The sequence below is a fragment of the Boleophthalmus pectinirostris genome, unplaced genomic scaffold, assembly GCF_026225935.1.
Source record: "Boleophthalmus pectinirostris isolate CB_2022bp ecotype Guang Dong unplaced genomic scaffold, ASM2622593v1 HiC_scaffold_16, whole genome shotgun sequence".
NCBI classification, from domain to species: domain Eukaryota; kingdom Metazoa; phylum Chordata; class Actinopteri; order Gobiiformes; family Gobiidae; genus Boleophthalmus; species Boleophthalmus pectinirostris.
Window position 1 is genome coordinate 5,158,381 of NW_026571095.1, and position 17,268 is coordinate 5,175,648.

The 17,268-nt window shown below is 42.3% G+C and overlaps 1 protein-coding gene across 1 annotated transcript in view; it reads right to left on the minus strand.

Moving 5' to 3' along the window:
• st3gal3b (ST3 beta-galactoside alpha-2,3-sialyltransferase 3b) overlaps positions 1 to 17,268 on the minus strand; it is a 122,578-nt gene that overhangs the window by 65,155 nt on the left and 40,155 nt on the right. Inside the window, 5 exon segments of the mRNA XM_020940934.2 lie at positions 1,335 to 1,416; positions 1,419 to 1,429; positions 1,520 to 1,583; positions 7,853 to 7,947; positions 16,970 to 17,062. Of these exon segments, the coding sequence (XP_020796593.2) occupies positions 1,335 to 1,416; positions 1,419 to 1,429; positions 1,520 to 1,583; positions 7,853 to 7,947; positions 16,970 to 17,062 (345 nt within the window).

Sequence of the window (17,268 nt, forward strand, 5' to 3'; positions counted from 1 at the left end):
GGGGTGTTCACACTTTTTCAGCATGTGAGCTACTTACAAAATGACCAAGTCAAAATGATCTACCTAATACAAAGCCAAGCAAACTGCACTGAAACACTCTGTGCCCCTTTTTTGGACCCTCCCCCACAGTTTGAGAACCTCTTCTTTAAGAGAACTTCCTCTGGCACTTTACACAAAACTGTGAAAAAAGTGAAGGAAGATTTTTAAACCTGTTTTTTAAAGTTCCAAACTGGAGTTGCATTCTTTTCTGGTTTTGCAGTGATATTTACCAGCCTCTGCACATTTACCAAACCAAACGCACATCGTGACAAACACAGATGCATTTGTCACTTTTGTTAGACAAACTTCAGCCAAATGTGGCAGTAGGTCTGTTCTGTAGATCCGCTCTATGCTGTAGACCTGCTTTGTGCCAACACTGGAACACAAATTTAGACTGGTTTTTGCTTCACGTTTGGTCTTGCTCTTCTAATCAGCCGCACTGTGGGAGGGGCTTGTGTTCGCTGTACGCAGGAAGGAGCGAGAGCGTGAAAAGGCGAGGGCGGCGTGCTGACGTGAGGCAGATGGACAGGTAGGATGTTTAGGAAGTTGAACCTGCCCTGTGATGCACGCTGGTACACGAGGGCACACGCTGTTGCAGACGAGCCGTGCATAGGGAGCGTGTGTGTTTGTGATGTGCCGTAGAGTCTCCGCGGGTTTCAAATGAGCGCACAGGCTGCACTGAGACGCCCCACACGCTCCTGCACCCGCTACAAGTTTATTACCAACAGCAGCGGCCGTAATGAAATATGATCACACTTGTTGAGTGTCAGACCTTGAGTGAGAGACAAGACCGAGTCCAAACGCGAGTCCGAGACGAGTACTAAGACACGGCGATCTACCCACACGACCTTGGCGATCGACTGGTAGATCGCGATCGACGTATTGAGCACCCCTGCACTAGACAGTTCACAAAAAACCCGGAAGTGCGAGTTTGGGCACCAGCCAATCAGTGAAGAGCCATATATTCTGTGTTGGCAACGATTCCCGAGATCAAGGATTTAAAGCCGGAACAAAGAGAATGTTTGGTGAATTTTATCAAGAGGAAAGACGTTATTGTTCTTCTTCCTGCTAGATTTGGAAAAAGCGCTTTACAAATGTGACGATAAAATAGCAGCAATTGGTTAAATAAAAAAGTACCCGCCTACTGTCAAGCAAATGAATTCTAACGCCACAAGGTCAGATAGTTTCTACGAAGTGAAACGGGCTTGGGATGAATCAGGCTACATTATAACATGGCTTGAGTCAGTTTTGCGTAACAAAGCAGAGAATAATGTCAGAGATGTGAGGAGTCTTACCTGACCACCACGTCATAATTGTCTATTTTGGAGCCCAGGGACTTGTTGGCGAGGATCCCGCCGTTTCCCACAATGATGCATCTTTACAGTTCAAGCTAAGGGTACAGAGAGGTCAAAGGTCAAACCACGCCTCAGCTCTGGGAACGGTGCTGATGAAGGTATGTTTTACAGAGCGTTACATTTACCTGTCCAGAGGATCTCCCAGCCCGTACTTCTTGGTTTCCGTTAAAATGCTGTCTATTATTCTCTCTGCAAAAACAAAACACAGAATTTGTCCTTTAAACTATGTTAAAAAATGTTGTGTTTTTTATTTATTTTTATGTGTTTTTATTTATTTATTTCTATTCTATGATTTTGTTTTTATTTTATTTTACTGGTTTTATTTTATTTTACTGGTTTTATTATTTTAAGACTAGTATTATTTTAGTAGTTTATTTTGTCATCTTATTGTTGTTGTTATTATTATGTATTTGTGCAGCACTTTGGAAACTGTTTGTGAAATAGCAAATAAAGCAATAAAGTGGATTGGATTGGAAAAATTGGCCACCACTTGAAAACAAAATGGAACATAAGTTAACCAGGAAAATGTTTTTGAAATCAACATTTTGACTGCCATTTAGAATCCACGATGTTTATGAAAACTTGTTTTACATATTGAAATCACAGTTAAAACAGAAGAAAATAAATATAGATATACAAAAAACTCCATTGTATCAAACTTGCCAAAAAATGTGAAAAGTTTCAATAATTATAAAATGATAGTACTCACTCATTTTAAAATTGTGTCACATATTATATTGGTGCCTTTAGGGGTGTCAAATACCATATAAGGGCAGCGAAAATCTTTAAAGACTAGAAAACTCAACATTTCTTGTCCAGATTTGGAAATCAGTCAAATTCTCTTACATAATTCCATGATTCTGCGAAATTTATTTGAAGTGAGAATAAAATAAACCTTGAAGATAGAACAAGATATCCCAAAACTAGCCGAGAGAGAGACAGCATGAGCGATGTCTGTGCAGGTGGTCCACAGAAATACAGATTACAGTGTCAGCTCTGTGTTTACTCCTTTACAGATAAGACCGGAGCAATCATCCTTTAAGAATAGGCCTGATGCCAGAGAGGAGAGAGAGTGTGTTAAATAGCCCTGATGCCCTGGAGCGAGGTATGTGTGAGAGGAGGAGGAGAGCTCCATAAACGCTCTCAGGGAGGAATGCCATTTTCAAACAAGCACATTCTGTCGGTCAAGTACGCTGTCGTCTCGGCGTGCTCCTGATCGCGCACACGCTCAGAGCTGCCGTTTACTCATAGCACACATTCCTCCAGTGTCCAGGCTGCAGTCATCCTCCACTTTTAGATTCTACAGAAGGCTGCTTTGTTTAGGGGAACATTTTTAGTTGCTTGTATTTCAGTGCAAAAGGTACTGGTTGTATATAGCACAGGGGCGGGTAGGATGGTGAGGGCTGCTGCTCAGGAATTTAGAAGCATTTAAAAAGACAAGACAAAAATATGTGTCAGTATTATTGTCCTGGTCATTTGGACAAAATGAGCCAAGAGAAGATAGTAGATTTTAATGTTATTTTTTATGTCCCTACACTTACATGTACTGTATGGAGGCTGCATACAGTTTAAAAACAGATATTACTCTCACAACTGAACTTGAGGAGCCAGTGCCTGACTTTGACACAGTGGTCCCCAAACTCTTTTGTGCCGCAGACCGGAGGGGGTATGAGAGGGTATGGGGGACCTGGTTTAGACCTGGTTTAGACCTGGTTTAGACCTGGTTTAGACCTGGTTTAGACCTGGTTTTAGTCCTGGTTTTAGTCCTGGTTTTAGTCCTGGTTTTAGTCCTGTTATAGAGGTTTTAGACGGTCCGTGGTTAATTAAGTCCTGGCTAAATCCTGTTTTAAACCCTGTTTTAGACCTTGTTTAGGCCTGGTTTTAGACCCTGTTTTAGACCTTGTTTTAGTCCTGGTTTTAGTTCTGGTTTAGTCCTGTTATAGAGGTTTTAGACGGTCCGTGGTTAATTAAGTCCTGGCTAAATCCTGTTTTAAACCCTGTTTTAGACCCTGTTTAGGCCTGGTTTTAGACCCTGTTTTAGACCTTGTTTTAGTCCTGGTTTAGATCTCGTTTAGACCTGGGTTTGTGCTTTCGTGGCCCAGTACCAAATGACCCATGGGTTGGGGACCCCTGTACTGACATACAAGTTTGTGTCATTCTCAGTATATGGACAGTCCAAGCCTCATGTGAAGCTCAGAACCTTCAGAACTCCCTCTCTGCAGTGCTGCATAGGCTGCACTAGCACTGACTCATGACAGGCTGCAGGTGCTGGGGTTAAGGGATGGGAACTTCAGATCAAAGTCCTTTTAGGTTTAAACCAACAGAATTTCACCATTGAAACTGGCAACCCAAATAATGTTCCTTTAAAAAGTGCCCTGTGTGCATGGAGACAAGATGCTGTAGGTCAAGTTACAGTTTAAATCAGTGCAGAGGTAAATACTCACACAGTAAGTAGGTTTTTCCCTCATCTTCAATTTTTCCAGTAGAAATACAATTTAAGACTAAATCAATTGAAATTTGCTTCATAAATTGTTAAAGCCACAAAAAGTGAAAGTGTGACCTCTGAGCATTTGTGTCGCTGTGCCCCTGACCCTGGCTAACAGCTCACATCCCTAATGATTAAACAGTCTCAGGGGGGCGGTGTTTGGATGTGGTGGTGAAGTGTGGCATCAAGCATCACCCCGCCAGTGTAAACACCCGCCCGGGACCACACCGACGGCGCCAAGTGGGTGAAAAGTGACAAACCACACTGGGCACCGCCAACTCAGGCACATGACACAAGCTAATGGCTCCAAGTGCCCATGGTAAACACAACAGTGAGCTGTGTCTGTGGTGAGCAGCAGAAAACGAATGACTGTGAACGGAGAGAGGAGAGGGGAGAGAGAGAGAGAGAGGAGGGAGAGCAAGGAGAGAGGAGAACTAGGAGGGAGAGAGTGGAGGGAAAAGAGAGAGAGGAGAGACAGGCGGGAGAGAGAGGAGGGAATGCAAGGAGGGAGAAGGAGGAGAGGAGGGCGAGAGGAGGAAGAGATGAGGGATAGCCAGGAGGGAGAGGGGAGGAAGAGCCAGGAGGGACAAAAGAGCTTACTGGGAAGACAACACAGACAGGAGGGTTCAGGGAAGACAGCGGCGTAAATAAAGCTGACTGCAAATGACTGTAATAAATATATGTGATAAAAGACAGTGCAAACAGAGAAGGCCATGCATTTGAAATGGTCTAATAGAGTTCACACTGTTGTACATTGTTCGTGTGTGTGTGTGTGTGTGTGTGTGTGTGTGTGTGTGTGTGTGCATGTGTGTGTGGTCGGTGGTGGTCAGAGAGAGGATGTTGGCACAAATTGGCTGCCACATGTTGGTCAATCAGCCCTATGGCAGCTGAGGCTACAACAGTACTTGAGGTGCTGAACCTTATATTTACTATTTTGAATGTTGTGGTGGTCTAAAGTTCTTCCTCACTTACCTTATGCATTCTGAACATCCTGATTAGTCACCACGATGAGTTTATAAGCACTTCTAAGATCATAAGACGAGTTACATGTCTTTGAATTTGAGCAGGGGCCCTCGATGTGAGTTGGAGACGAGTGTCCAGGGAGCCTGTCTACGAGTGTCTTTGAATGTTTTGTTTTCCCTTGTGAACGATGACAGAGCAGTAGAGTGTGGCTTAAGTGTTTTTATTACATAAAACCATCAGCGGAGGTGATCAGCGGCGGTGTGTCTGGGTCCATGACATAATTCAGAGGTGTTCTGAGTTTGGCCAGTTTCATCACCTGCTCCAGGAGCTCTGTAAGGATGACCACTGCTTTCAGTACTTTCAGTACTTTCAGTACTATCAGCACTTTCAGTACTTTCAGCACTTTCAGTACTTTCAGTACTTTCAGTACTTTAGTCTGTCCAAGGCCCAGTTTGATGAGCTGCTGTTCCATATTGGTGTGTGGAAAACCTACACTGGAGCGCAGTCCCTGATTGGTTGACACCAACAGCAGATCCAAGCCACGATAGACTTTGTGTGTAAACCAAAGGCATGGTTTGAACACATGCAGCTTCAGACACCAGAGAGGACTTCTGCCCTGACAGTGGGTTGTGCAATCAAATTATGAAAAAAGTTTACTTCTGCGTTTAAACAGAAGAATTGAGAAATGCTAAATTAAACAATTGTCAATGTACAAATGTACAAACTGATAGTGAGTCTGATGGTGCAGGAACGCACCAACAGCTTCATCCACCAGGCTGTTAGGATGCTGAACTGAATCTGTGTCTCCCCAAAGAACACTTGAACTTTTCCATTTATTATTATTTATTTATTTGCTTGGGAGTGAGAAACACAATTTTGATTCTTCGTCTTTCGATGTTTCGTATGAAGAATTGACAAAATTTTTTGAATTGAATTTGTGAAATAAAATGCTTTCTAATCAGAGGCAGAATTGATGTTTAATGAAAAGGCATAAATACAATTCTATAAGACGTGACGCAAACTGCTGACAACAATCAGAATATGTACTTTCCCAAGAATCCAATGAACTTCATTGATGAAATATTTCAGGAGCTGCTTTTGTTGTGGAGTTTATGCATGATGTGTTCTTAAGATACCTTCAGGTGCAGGTCAAGTCTGGAGATTTATTTATATAGACCCTATCTGCTAACCACAAATACTTGTAGGGCTTTGCTACGTGTGCGATAAAAACAGCAGCCGGACTGAATCAAAATAAACCACCATCACTCCATGTTCCCAATTTGAAATCTTTTGTTGCGTCCTATTCACGGTGCACACGTCTCATCTCTCCACATGAGTAGAAGTAAAAGACGAGAGGCAAACAGATGCAGGTGTGGTGGGCGAAGGTGGGCGATGGTGGAGCACAAAGCTGACATTCAGCATGGATCGGGCTGAGGGAAGACGGTGTGTGCTTGCGTGTGTGTGCGTGTGTGTGTGTGTGTGTGCGCGTGGGTGTCGGTGTGTGTGTGTGAGCACGTTATCAGGCTGTTCCCATGCAACCAGGCACTTGTTGTGGAGCATGAAGTTAGACAACAACTCCTTCCAACCTGATAGTACAATTATTGATGGTCATTTTTTACATTCCTATCATTTTATTGGCTTGTAATAGCGCTATGATGGTTTCCTCATGTTTTTTATTGACCTTTATTTAACCAGGATAGTCCTGCTGAATTTAAGAATCTTATCAGGGGAGTCCTGGCTCTAAAGGGGAGGAGTTTATTGTGCATGTTTTCAGTGGGAGGGGACATCTACGCAGGCACAGGGAGAACATGCAAACTCCACAAAGCACAGAATATCCTGCTCCACCCCAGAATTGAAGACCTTTGCGTAGTGAGTTGTGTCATCGTCATCATCACTGTATTTTGTATGGCCATGTATATTTGAATCATGTTGTCTTTAAGGTTTGGCATTTGACGCTTGAGTGCTCCGAAATTTCCCATTACCACATACCCCCAAACTCCGCCCACAGCTCTCAAATCCCTTGTGAGAATTCAAAAATTAAAACTTTGGGTCATTTTAGATTAATATTAAAGTTAGGGTACCAATCAGGCCCATCCTTTGCACATCATTTGAATGTATAAATATGAAAGCATGAGTGCAGACCTGGGCACTGTCCAGCTCCCGGGCCACATACCGCCTTTTGGTACCACCTTTGACCATCCCCTTTAAGTTCATTTGGAATGACAAAATAAACATATTTTATCATTTCACCTCATGCGTGGACTAAAGCTGCATTGCTTTTATTTTAGAAAACCTCACTTTTTCATTGTTTAGTCATCATATAAACTCTTACCAATTTTACCAGCTCATCTAACCAATGCTCTTTACTGCTTTTTCATAAAGAAATACAATTAATATTCTGCAGAATTGCATTAAGCATTTTGGCTTCCACAATATTTTCTGTTTCTCATGTGGGCCCATGGAAAAAAAGAATTGCCCCCTTTACAGAAGCTTTTCAGTCAAAAATTTGATCCCATCAGATCTCAGAAGCTCAGCAGGGCTGGGCCTGGTCAGTACTTGGATGGGAGACACTGGGAAAATCAGGTGCCACAGGAGGGCGCCAGTTGTAAAAAGCTGTTGTTGTGTCCTTAGGCAAGGCACTTCACCTTCATTGCCTAGAACGAAAGTGGTGTGTGTATGAGTGATGGTGGTGGCCGGAGGGGCCAATGGCGCAGATTGGCAGCCTTGCTTCCGTCAGTATGTCCCAGGGCAGCTGTGGCTACAATAGTACCACACCACCACTGGGTCTGGAGTGAATGAATAATGCTCTGTAAAGCACCTTTGAGTGTCCAAAAAGCACTATATAAAACTGATGCATTATTATTATTATTCAAAAGTGAAGTGAAGTCAGGTGGACCTCTCCTGCACAGCCAATCTACTCTCATCACCTCGCTCTTTCTTACATTTGTTTCATAATTAGATCAAGACAACATGTATTTTTGTCAAATATCTTCACATTTTCAGAGTTTACCTTGAGTTTTAAATCCAAATGGAGGCAGATAATTGGTGACTTTCCCGAGCTTTTTGAAGTTCCGGTCGAGAAACATGGGCGCTGGCTTCACAAATCTGAAAGAAAAACAATACACACACACAGTCAGGAAGAGCCAAAGTCTGAGGATGACGAAAAGCACCCTGTACAAGTGTTTCTTTGCAACACTTTGGAACGCTTTGGGACTGATGAAGTTGGGTCTGTCAGAGCGAGGAGACTGGAGCTTGGCCTGTGGACTCCTCAAAGACACAAACCTAAACTACAAGAGACACTGCTCTGATAAATGTGTACAGACAACATACTTGGACCTCAGGGCTGGTGGTCCACAGACTGGGGCAGGGTGCCTCGATAAACAAGGAGAAAACTAACATTTGTCAGTTTGGAATAAAAAATAATCTGCAATAATCTTTGAGCTTTTACATACATCGCTACGTTGACTGGGAGTGTAACAATATCCAACTCTCTCGAGACGATATGCATCTCACGGTACGATATTTATTGTGATATTGTGTGGAGGTCATAATAATCCAAAGAATCAAGATTTAAAAGTGCTTCTAACAGTTATTTCTTTGTGTAATTGGCCATGAAACAGAGCAACGTAGTTTCCTCAGTTTTTTTAACTATATAGCTGCACTAGAACTATTCATTTAAGCTGAGATTTTATTGCGATGCTGTGATGGCGATACGAAATCACAATATTTTTTTATTGTTACATCCCTAGTCAAAACTTTGGACACAGCATCGTATAGTCAGTTTGTTAATTACTTTCAACACTTTAGATACATACAGACGACAACAGATATATGAAATAAACGAACAAAAAAAAAGGTAAATAACTCAAATGGGTTTTTTTATAGTTTTGTGTTGAAATCCTCAAAGTATTCAGACTTTGCTTAGTCGCCAGTGCTCTATTTTTGTTTACTACACTGTATTCGTATTCATTTATGGTTTTAATTTCTTCAGTGACAATCTACAATGTTAGTAAACATGGAAATAATGAACCATAAAACAAAGTGTCCAGAGTGTTGACTGGTAGTATATAATGGGTTTTTAGCACCTAAATATGTATGTGTTAACCTTAGATATTTGTTCTGATAAGTTCAGACTCAGAATTGCATCACTTTGAAACATGTGTCAGTTCTCTGGACGTTGACAATAGCCACGCTGCCAAATGGTTTTCTGAAAATGCTTTACTCCCAACTTTTTCCAGCAGAGGGCAATGTCATGAAATCTGACTGAAATGTTCAAAGGAGGATTGAAAGAAAATGTTGCAAAGGACGACTCTATACGTCGTCGTTCTTCATTCTTGAGATGTCCACGAATAAGAAATGTAATCAAAACAACTGGACTGGCAGCCAAGTAGCTTCAGCAGGGCTTTGCGTTAGTGAATGTGACCACCTGGGCGACAGTAGCTCAGTTGTGGGCAACAGTAGCTCAGTCAGTTGGGCGACAGTAGCTCAGTCAGTTGGGCGACAGTAGCTCAGTCAGTTGGGCGACAGTAGCTCAGTTGGGTGACAGTTGAGCGACAGTAGTTCAAAATGCCATCGTTGCATCCTTGTTCAAGACACTTAACCCACCCTGCCCCTAGTGTCTGCGTACACTGGTGTACGAGTGTGAGTGAATGAGTGAGTGGTTCCTTGTTGTAAAGTGTTTGGGTGCCTTGAAGGTGGAAAAGCGCTGTATAAAAATAGGATCATTTACAAGTGTTAGCCCCACCGCTACCTCCAGGGGGAGCCACAGTCACCAACACAAAGCCCTGAAGAAGCTACTCAGTTAGTAGAACGTTGGCTGCAAAAGTTTAGTTAAAGTTTAGATTTTGACCACATTAAAAACATGAAAAAAAGAACAAGTTAATTTAAAAGTGTTGGTCCAATGTTATTCCTCACTTTCCGTAACGCATTGCCAACAGCAGCTAGCATGTTAACAGTGCACTTCTTGGCTCACAGAAGATAAAAGTGCTTTATTAGTAGATGCAGAGTTACATTACTTCATTGCACGAAAATGTTCCAGCAGAATCACTCCAAGTTCAGGAATGTCACCGATGCCCAGTGAGCTCAGGTCTTTCCTTATCCGGTGTCTCTTTGATTAATCATGTCCTGAAAATCAAAAGAACCCATTTCCTGCGTGTACCTCCTCTGACCCGCCACAGGGCTACGTGCTACCCCAGCCCGCGTGGACTCAGGATGGATGTCTGTTATTGTGACCCCCTCTCCGCCTGGATCATGTTAGCACGTGTGCAGGTTCGCGGCTAACCTGACAGTGTTTTGGTGTAGAGCTTGTTGTGATCATTCCACACGAGACACAGAAATCTACTGAATCATTTTGTTTATGCAGCGGAGCAGTTACAGGAATCGGAGTGTCTGATTGGCTGATGGGGACTGGCTATAACAATGGACTACCTGACATTTGTAAAGACCAGAAAGGCATGCACCCTCTGTAAACACTGATGAGAAAACCATAAAAAACTAATGGCATACTAATGTTGGTAATAGTCTTGTCACATTAACAAAAGGCAGAGTGCACAAACCTCACAGGCATCTCCGCAATTCAAAGCCAACTTATATTTCTCCGTAGATCTTGGCTCGGTGGCTCGGTTATGGTAAATCCCACTGTGAGTTTCCCAGAAAACAATGCAGTGTGCAGAACAATGACCAAACATGGCTGACATTGTGAGGAGGCATTCCTAAAGAGCTACAGTCCTCCTCAAAGATTCTCATCCATCTTTGATTCCAGCATTATTCAACTGACACTGGGTACAGTTTGCTTTGCCACACACTTTTCTGTATGACTAAGCAAACATGGATGGATGTTTTCTATATACTGCTGCTGCTATACTTCTACTGCTACTACTACTACTACTGCTGCTGCTACTGCTACTGCTGCTGCTACTACTACTACTGCTACTGCTGCTGGTACTACTCCTACTCCTACTGCTGCTACTCGTACTACTCCTAGTGCTACTACTACTCCTACTCTTGCTCCTACTCCTTCTACTACTACTGCTTCTACTACTCAAACTGCTACTGCTACTATTATTCGTACTACTGCTAGTCCTGCTTCTACTACTGTTACTACTGCTACTACTGCTAGTACTACTCGTACTACTCCTACTGCTCCTACTACTACTACTGCTGCTGCTGCTACTCATATGACTCCTACTGCTACTGCTACTACTGCTACTGCTACTACTACTGCTGCTACTGCTACTACTTGTACTACTACTGCTACTACTCATACTCCTCCTACTCTTGCTACTACTCCTCCTACTACTACTGCTACTCCTCCTACTGCTACTACTCGTACTACTACTACTTGTACTTGTACTACTACTGCTACTACTCATACTACTGCTACTCCTGCTACTACTCATACTCCTGCTACTCCTGCTACTACTACTAATACTAAAATCTCAGTTTAAAAGCTTAGTTTTACAGGTGTATAAAACACAGTGCAGAACTTCTTGTATTACCCCATGACATCACAAGGTGGAGTGAGAAAACTCGGCCTAAATATTCAGGATTTACAGGTTAAACTTATGTGAATGAAACGAAACCGGTATGTTTTAGATGAGGAAACAATATTATAACATTGATCAGAAAATAGAGCAATATGAGGATAACATAAAACCAACTGGATCTGAAACCAATTAGCTAAAGTGTGTTCAATGTTTCAATTTTTGCAGCCAGTCAAACCAAAAGGAACACCATTAAAGCCAGGATTTGTGAGGTGAGACGAAGCGTGCTATAAATAAAGCTGGTGAGCTTTGACCGACAGCCAGTCCCTCACCACCTGACAAGACACAGAGAGGGGGGACAATGTGGTCATTTCCCCAGCAACGGCACATCTCTCCTGGGTCATATTTTCTTAACCACAGCCTCCCTTCAGGTTCACTGCCACTCTGTGATTTAGGGCTCCAATACAAACAGTTTGGGACAAATTCTGTGGAAAATGAATTGGATTGAGCAGGGCAGCGCCTTCGGAGAGGAAGCCGGGAGTCATTACAGCCAGAGCCACAGGAGTTAAGTAGGTTTTCTCAACTACGGCCTCCTTCTGAAGAATGGTTAGGATTATTAGCCAATTAGTTGCAATGGAAGAGTGAAGCATATTGGATGAAGCTAAAAACAATAGCTGTCGACTTCAGATTTGAACTGCTCCTTGGTACTGGCAAGTTAAAGATCCCATACTCGATTTTCCCATGTATTAGAGAAAAATGTACTGACAGATACATTATATAAGAAGCTCTTACAAGAGAGAACTGTTGTAATTACTTTTGCATCAACATTTCCATTGGGCGTCTCAGTGGCCTTTGTGTCTCAGTGCAGTTTAACAGAAGGACTGGTCAGGGAGGGTCAGCAGATCCTGTGGAAGAGCCAAAAGTGTCCCTCCCTCCTCTGTGTCCTGCAGCATCACAGTCCAGGGAGCGCCAGGTGAACACAACAGGAAAAGACTTGATCTTACACCACTCTGGGGTTTCTGTTAGTGATGAAATGGTCCATTCCCTCAAAGTGTTTCTTCTGGAAGGTCTCCTGCCACATATGGTGCCACATATAGTGTAAAAAGCCTGTAGCACATCAAATGTCCACAGCTAGCATCTCAGCTAGCCTTTTGCATGGTCTCCATGGATATGGGAAAAACAGCTCATCTCACCAAATCAGTTGAACTGCACATGCTGCACTTAGTTTGTTAAAATTCCATGATGTTAAATAATGAGCTCAAAAAACAAAAAAGTTTCAAAAACTGTTCAGTGTGTGAGCCAGGTAGCCAACCACTCTGTTGTTATTTGAAGCAATTTATTGTATGATAATCAAGAAATTGTGACAGCAAAATTGTGATCTGGTAAAGTCACCATGGTCCATAAGTAGGATGGATTATCAATGTTAGGAATAACCACTGCAAACCATTGAACCGGCTGATGAACCTCAAATGAACTAGTTGTGTGTGTTTTGTTTTTGTTTTTTTATGAGTATAAAAAATAAACTGGTATCGTCCCTCAGGTGCTTAAATGAACATGAGACAATGAAACAAAGCACTGTTCCAGGTATGTTTCCGTTGATTTTTGCCAATATATTAAAAATTATATTATATTAAAATTACACAACCCAAAGACAATTTATTGCAGCATCAACAAGACGCTCCACTTGCACCACAGTTGTTCACAGAGCAGCTTGTTAATAGGAGCAGCTGTGACCTGGACTGAGGTGGGAGGAACAGACACGTGCAGATCATTAGGTCTATTACAGGAGGACATGGTGAACCATCACAGCACACACTAGAGGGGATTAAGACTTTAGGGTTCATACTAATCAAGTGGACTGTTAGGTCTGTTTATGGAATACTTTTATTGTTTCTGTGTAACAAATGTGGCTGTTTTATAGGACAATGTGCTGTTGTACATTTATAACCAGAGTTGCAAAATGCAGAAGAAACTAAGGCTGCTATTATAGGAATAATAGTACTCATAATCGTACTTCGTAAATTTGAATGGCTATTACAATTTCTCAAACAGTTATTTGCTTTGAGGAAAAGTTGGGGCATCCGTAAACCTACAATGAAAAATAAAACTGACAAAGTGAAAGTAGGCGACATATCTCACAGAAATCAAACGTTTCAACTTTTCAACTCAAAGAAAAGTGTAGTACGTGCGCAATGAACTCACTTGAGAGTTATTATTCATCTCAATTACACAATTTTGGTAATCAAATAGAGCAATCATGATATTTGTAATTGACATGTGACTAACTGCACAGCACATTCTAAACTTATAAAAATAAATAATCTAAAACAAGTGAATCCATCTAAAGCCTTATGTCTCAACCAACAACCGTACATGTATAAAGAAGTGGACTAAAGGGAGTGTGACGTCACCAAAGCTTTCACAGCGTTCAGCTCCAGTCAAATGAAGCTCATCGAGGCTTGCATTTATAGGAGCAAATTTGGAGCCAGGTTCCATTTTAGGAATAAGAATTTATTTACGGACAAAATAGCTAAATAAAAACACCAGGATCACGTAGGGTGAGCTAATACAAACATTTTAAGACCAAAATGACGAGGCTCATAGCAGCACTTCCAGAGAGAGGGGTGATGTTTTTCAGTGTAAAGTCGATGGAAGAGCCCCCATGAACACTTCTGATTTGAAACGTGGAGGCTTGCAGGTTATCTATGTCCATTTATACTCCAGCTGTAGGTACTGACAAGTGAAGGTTTTAATCAGGCCATGTGTCTGGTGACGGCATCGAGGCTTGGAGAAAACAGCACTTCTGTATTGGCACAAAACTGTTTTCCAGATTTAAGTTCTACACATGCAGATTATTCTCAATTACCGTATTTTTTGGACTATAAGTTGCACTTTTTTCATGGTTTGGGTGTTTCCTGTTACTTATACTCCATTGTGATTTATATATTAAAATTTTCCCACTGACAGCCACAAGAGGGAGCTCTAGATTTGTGTGCCAGTATCTGTTACTCCTGTACCACTGTCACTTCGCAGTCTACTGCACATGCATCCTGCTGAAAAAGGCTCTGTCCTGCTGTAAAGTAGTGAAACATGCAGCCAAAAACAGTAATCGAGCAGCAGAAATAAGCGAGAAACTTGTGAGGGACCGGTGGAAAACGTGGATGGAGAACACAGCTTCATGGTAACTGAGCGGGTCCACAGTGCAACTTTCCTGAAGTCAGTGGATGAATCGACAAAGCCTGAACTTCAGTGACACCGAAACCATCCTGTCGGGATTCAGAAAGGCCGAAATAATTCTTACTGAAACTGATGCTGAGTCTGAAGACAGCGGCACAGAAGAGGAAGCGATGTTCTGTTTACCTCATGGATCTATGGTTTACTCCTGGAGGTCGCGCAGAAGTGACACCGAGGAAGAAGAATTGAATGGATTTAGTGATTTGGGGTGAGATCGAGAGTTATGTTCTGTTGTTTATGCCACAGTTCTCTGAATAACTGTTAATATGTTACGTTAACATATCAACACCTATTCAGCCTGTTGTTCTGTTGTTATTACTATAACTTGCCTCTCAAGATGGTTCCTGGTCTCTGATTTTCTAAAATACATTTCCCCAAAAAGTGTAACTTATATATTTTTTTTCTTCTTCATTACGCACTTTTTGGCTGGTGTGACTTATACTCCGGAACAACTTATAGTCTGAAAAATACGGTACTTGTAACTGGGCCTGTGTTCTAGACTGATCGTACAAAATGACTAGAGAGCAACAGAACTTTCTGGTAAAAATCTATTCTAAATAAAGCAGAGCCAATCGTACGCCAATCCAGAAAACAAGCTGCTTTTCTTAGCTCCATCAATATGAATGGAACAAAGCTCTATAGATCAGGCTGAAAATGACAGCTCGTGAAAATCATCAAGACTTCAGAGGGGCTGTGTGGGTCGCACCAGGAAGTAGATGAGTCAGGCAGGAAGTGGCCGTGGCTTCATAGAGACGGCCTCAGAGGATCAGGATGTGCTGGGGGGAAACGGGGCCACAAAGATCCATTGTGTGGCGGGCGCGTTACTCGGACAGAGGAGAGGTCTTGTGTTGCGGAGGATGGCTGGGACATGACAGAAGGATGAAGAGAATGTGGAGGGCGCTCTGTTTTAGACCCAAACTCCTTCAGGCCACGTCAGCCTCAGCACTGACATCATCCCACTGCAGGCACTTCAGCCGCTATCAAAGAGGCTACGAGGAACGGGCTACGAGTCTACTACAGACCACAACAGTCCAGCAGCAGAGGTCAAAACAAGGCAAAAAGAATCCAAAAAATGAGACACAAACAGCCCCCAAAAGCAAATACATTTCTCTTTAAAGGGCGCATATTATAACATTTTCTGATTCCTCATCACAAACAGACCTGGAGCTGTGTTTTGTTTCATTCACTCATGTTTAACACACAAACCCTGCACATTTAGGTTCTTCTTTCAAATAGAAAACACTCTGTTCCACTTTGTGATGTCATGTGGTAATACAGGAAATGCTCCAATGTGTTTTTCAACTCCACACACTTTCATTAGAATTATTTGGATAATTTCAGACCAGGAATTGCTAATCTCTACTGAACAAAAGGTAAAAGGAGCTGTTCACTTGAAAACGACCACTACATGACATCATAATGTGGAACAGAGCATTTTGAGATTAGGAAATGTAGACAAACTCATAATACAGGATTAATCAAATATGTGTGAATGAAACAAAACACAACTCTTGTATGTTTCTGATAAGGTATCGACATTCTAACACAGCTTAACTATCTTATGCACATATACAAGCACAATTTGGGTTTTTGAACATCCATTCACAGACCAGGAACTATGAAAGACCGACTATCGCTCATCCATTCGCCCGTCCTGAGAAAGCACAGGCTCCGCCCTCCGAACATGACATAGACTATGAGTGAGCCGCCCTTCCTCCACCCATCTCAGGGAGGGAGGGGGAGACAGGCGTGACCCTGATAGCGGCAGGAATAAACTTTTATTCATCATGGAGATACAGCGCGTTCAGCCGCATGTGTTGGACCCAGAATCGGACGAGGACTTTGAGGAGCACGAAGCTCAAGCACCGGGTCCACATCAGCTGAACATTACTGATTGGTAAAGTATTAACAAACACTAGTAGATCAACTTATTATATCGTGTTCACTGCAGTGTAGAACAATGATCTTATGCTGACGCTTTTGTTTAGGTGTTCACGTGGGAATTGTCAGTCGATGGAGCGGGGGAGGGGGGTGTGTGTGTGAAGCTCTTTCTGCTACGTCAAACGCGTCACAGGTGTATCTGCCGCGTCATCGTTGTAGCAGCTTTAGTTCATTGTCACGTGGGAGGGTGGCAGAAATACGCCTCAATTTGTTAAAAAAAAAACGCCAAATTAATCTAAAACCCACTTCAGTGACACATACAAGGCCCACACATCACTCTTACATGAGATGGGCCCTTTGATATAGGACTTTTAATACAACAAAAATATGTTTACATTTCTTCCAATAAAAAATCTGTGGCATTGTCTGTACACACTCTAAAAGACATATGAGCTTTTTTATAACAAATATAATGAAATGGGCCCGTGTAAGTGGTGAAAGGTGTGTATAGTGTGTGTGGTGGTGCTCACTTGGGGTAGATGGTGCTCATTTTGGCTGCTGCGTATCCCGGCTTACACGCTCCATCACTCAGGTTCCCGTACTTGTACATCAGCTCCACCGGCCTGTGGGTCCAGATCAGAAACACCATCAGTCAACTTCCTCATGAAATAAAACACAGGTGAAACTATATGGTAGAATCTGTAGTTAAAGCCCCAGTGCGTTACATTTCAGCCAATAAATAGCAATTATAAAGACTTCAACTCATTATGTTTTTGGGTTTTTTTTGTAGTAAAAAAAACAACAACAATATTACAGCCACTAGGCCAAG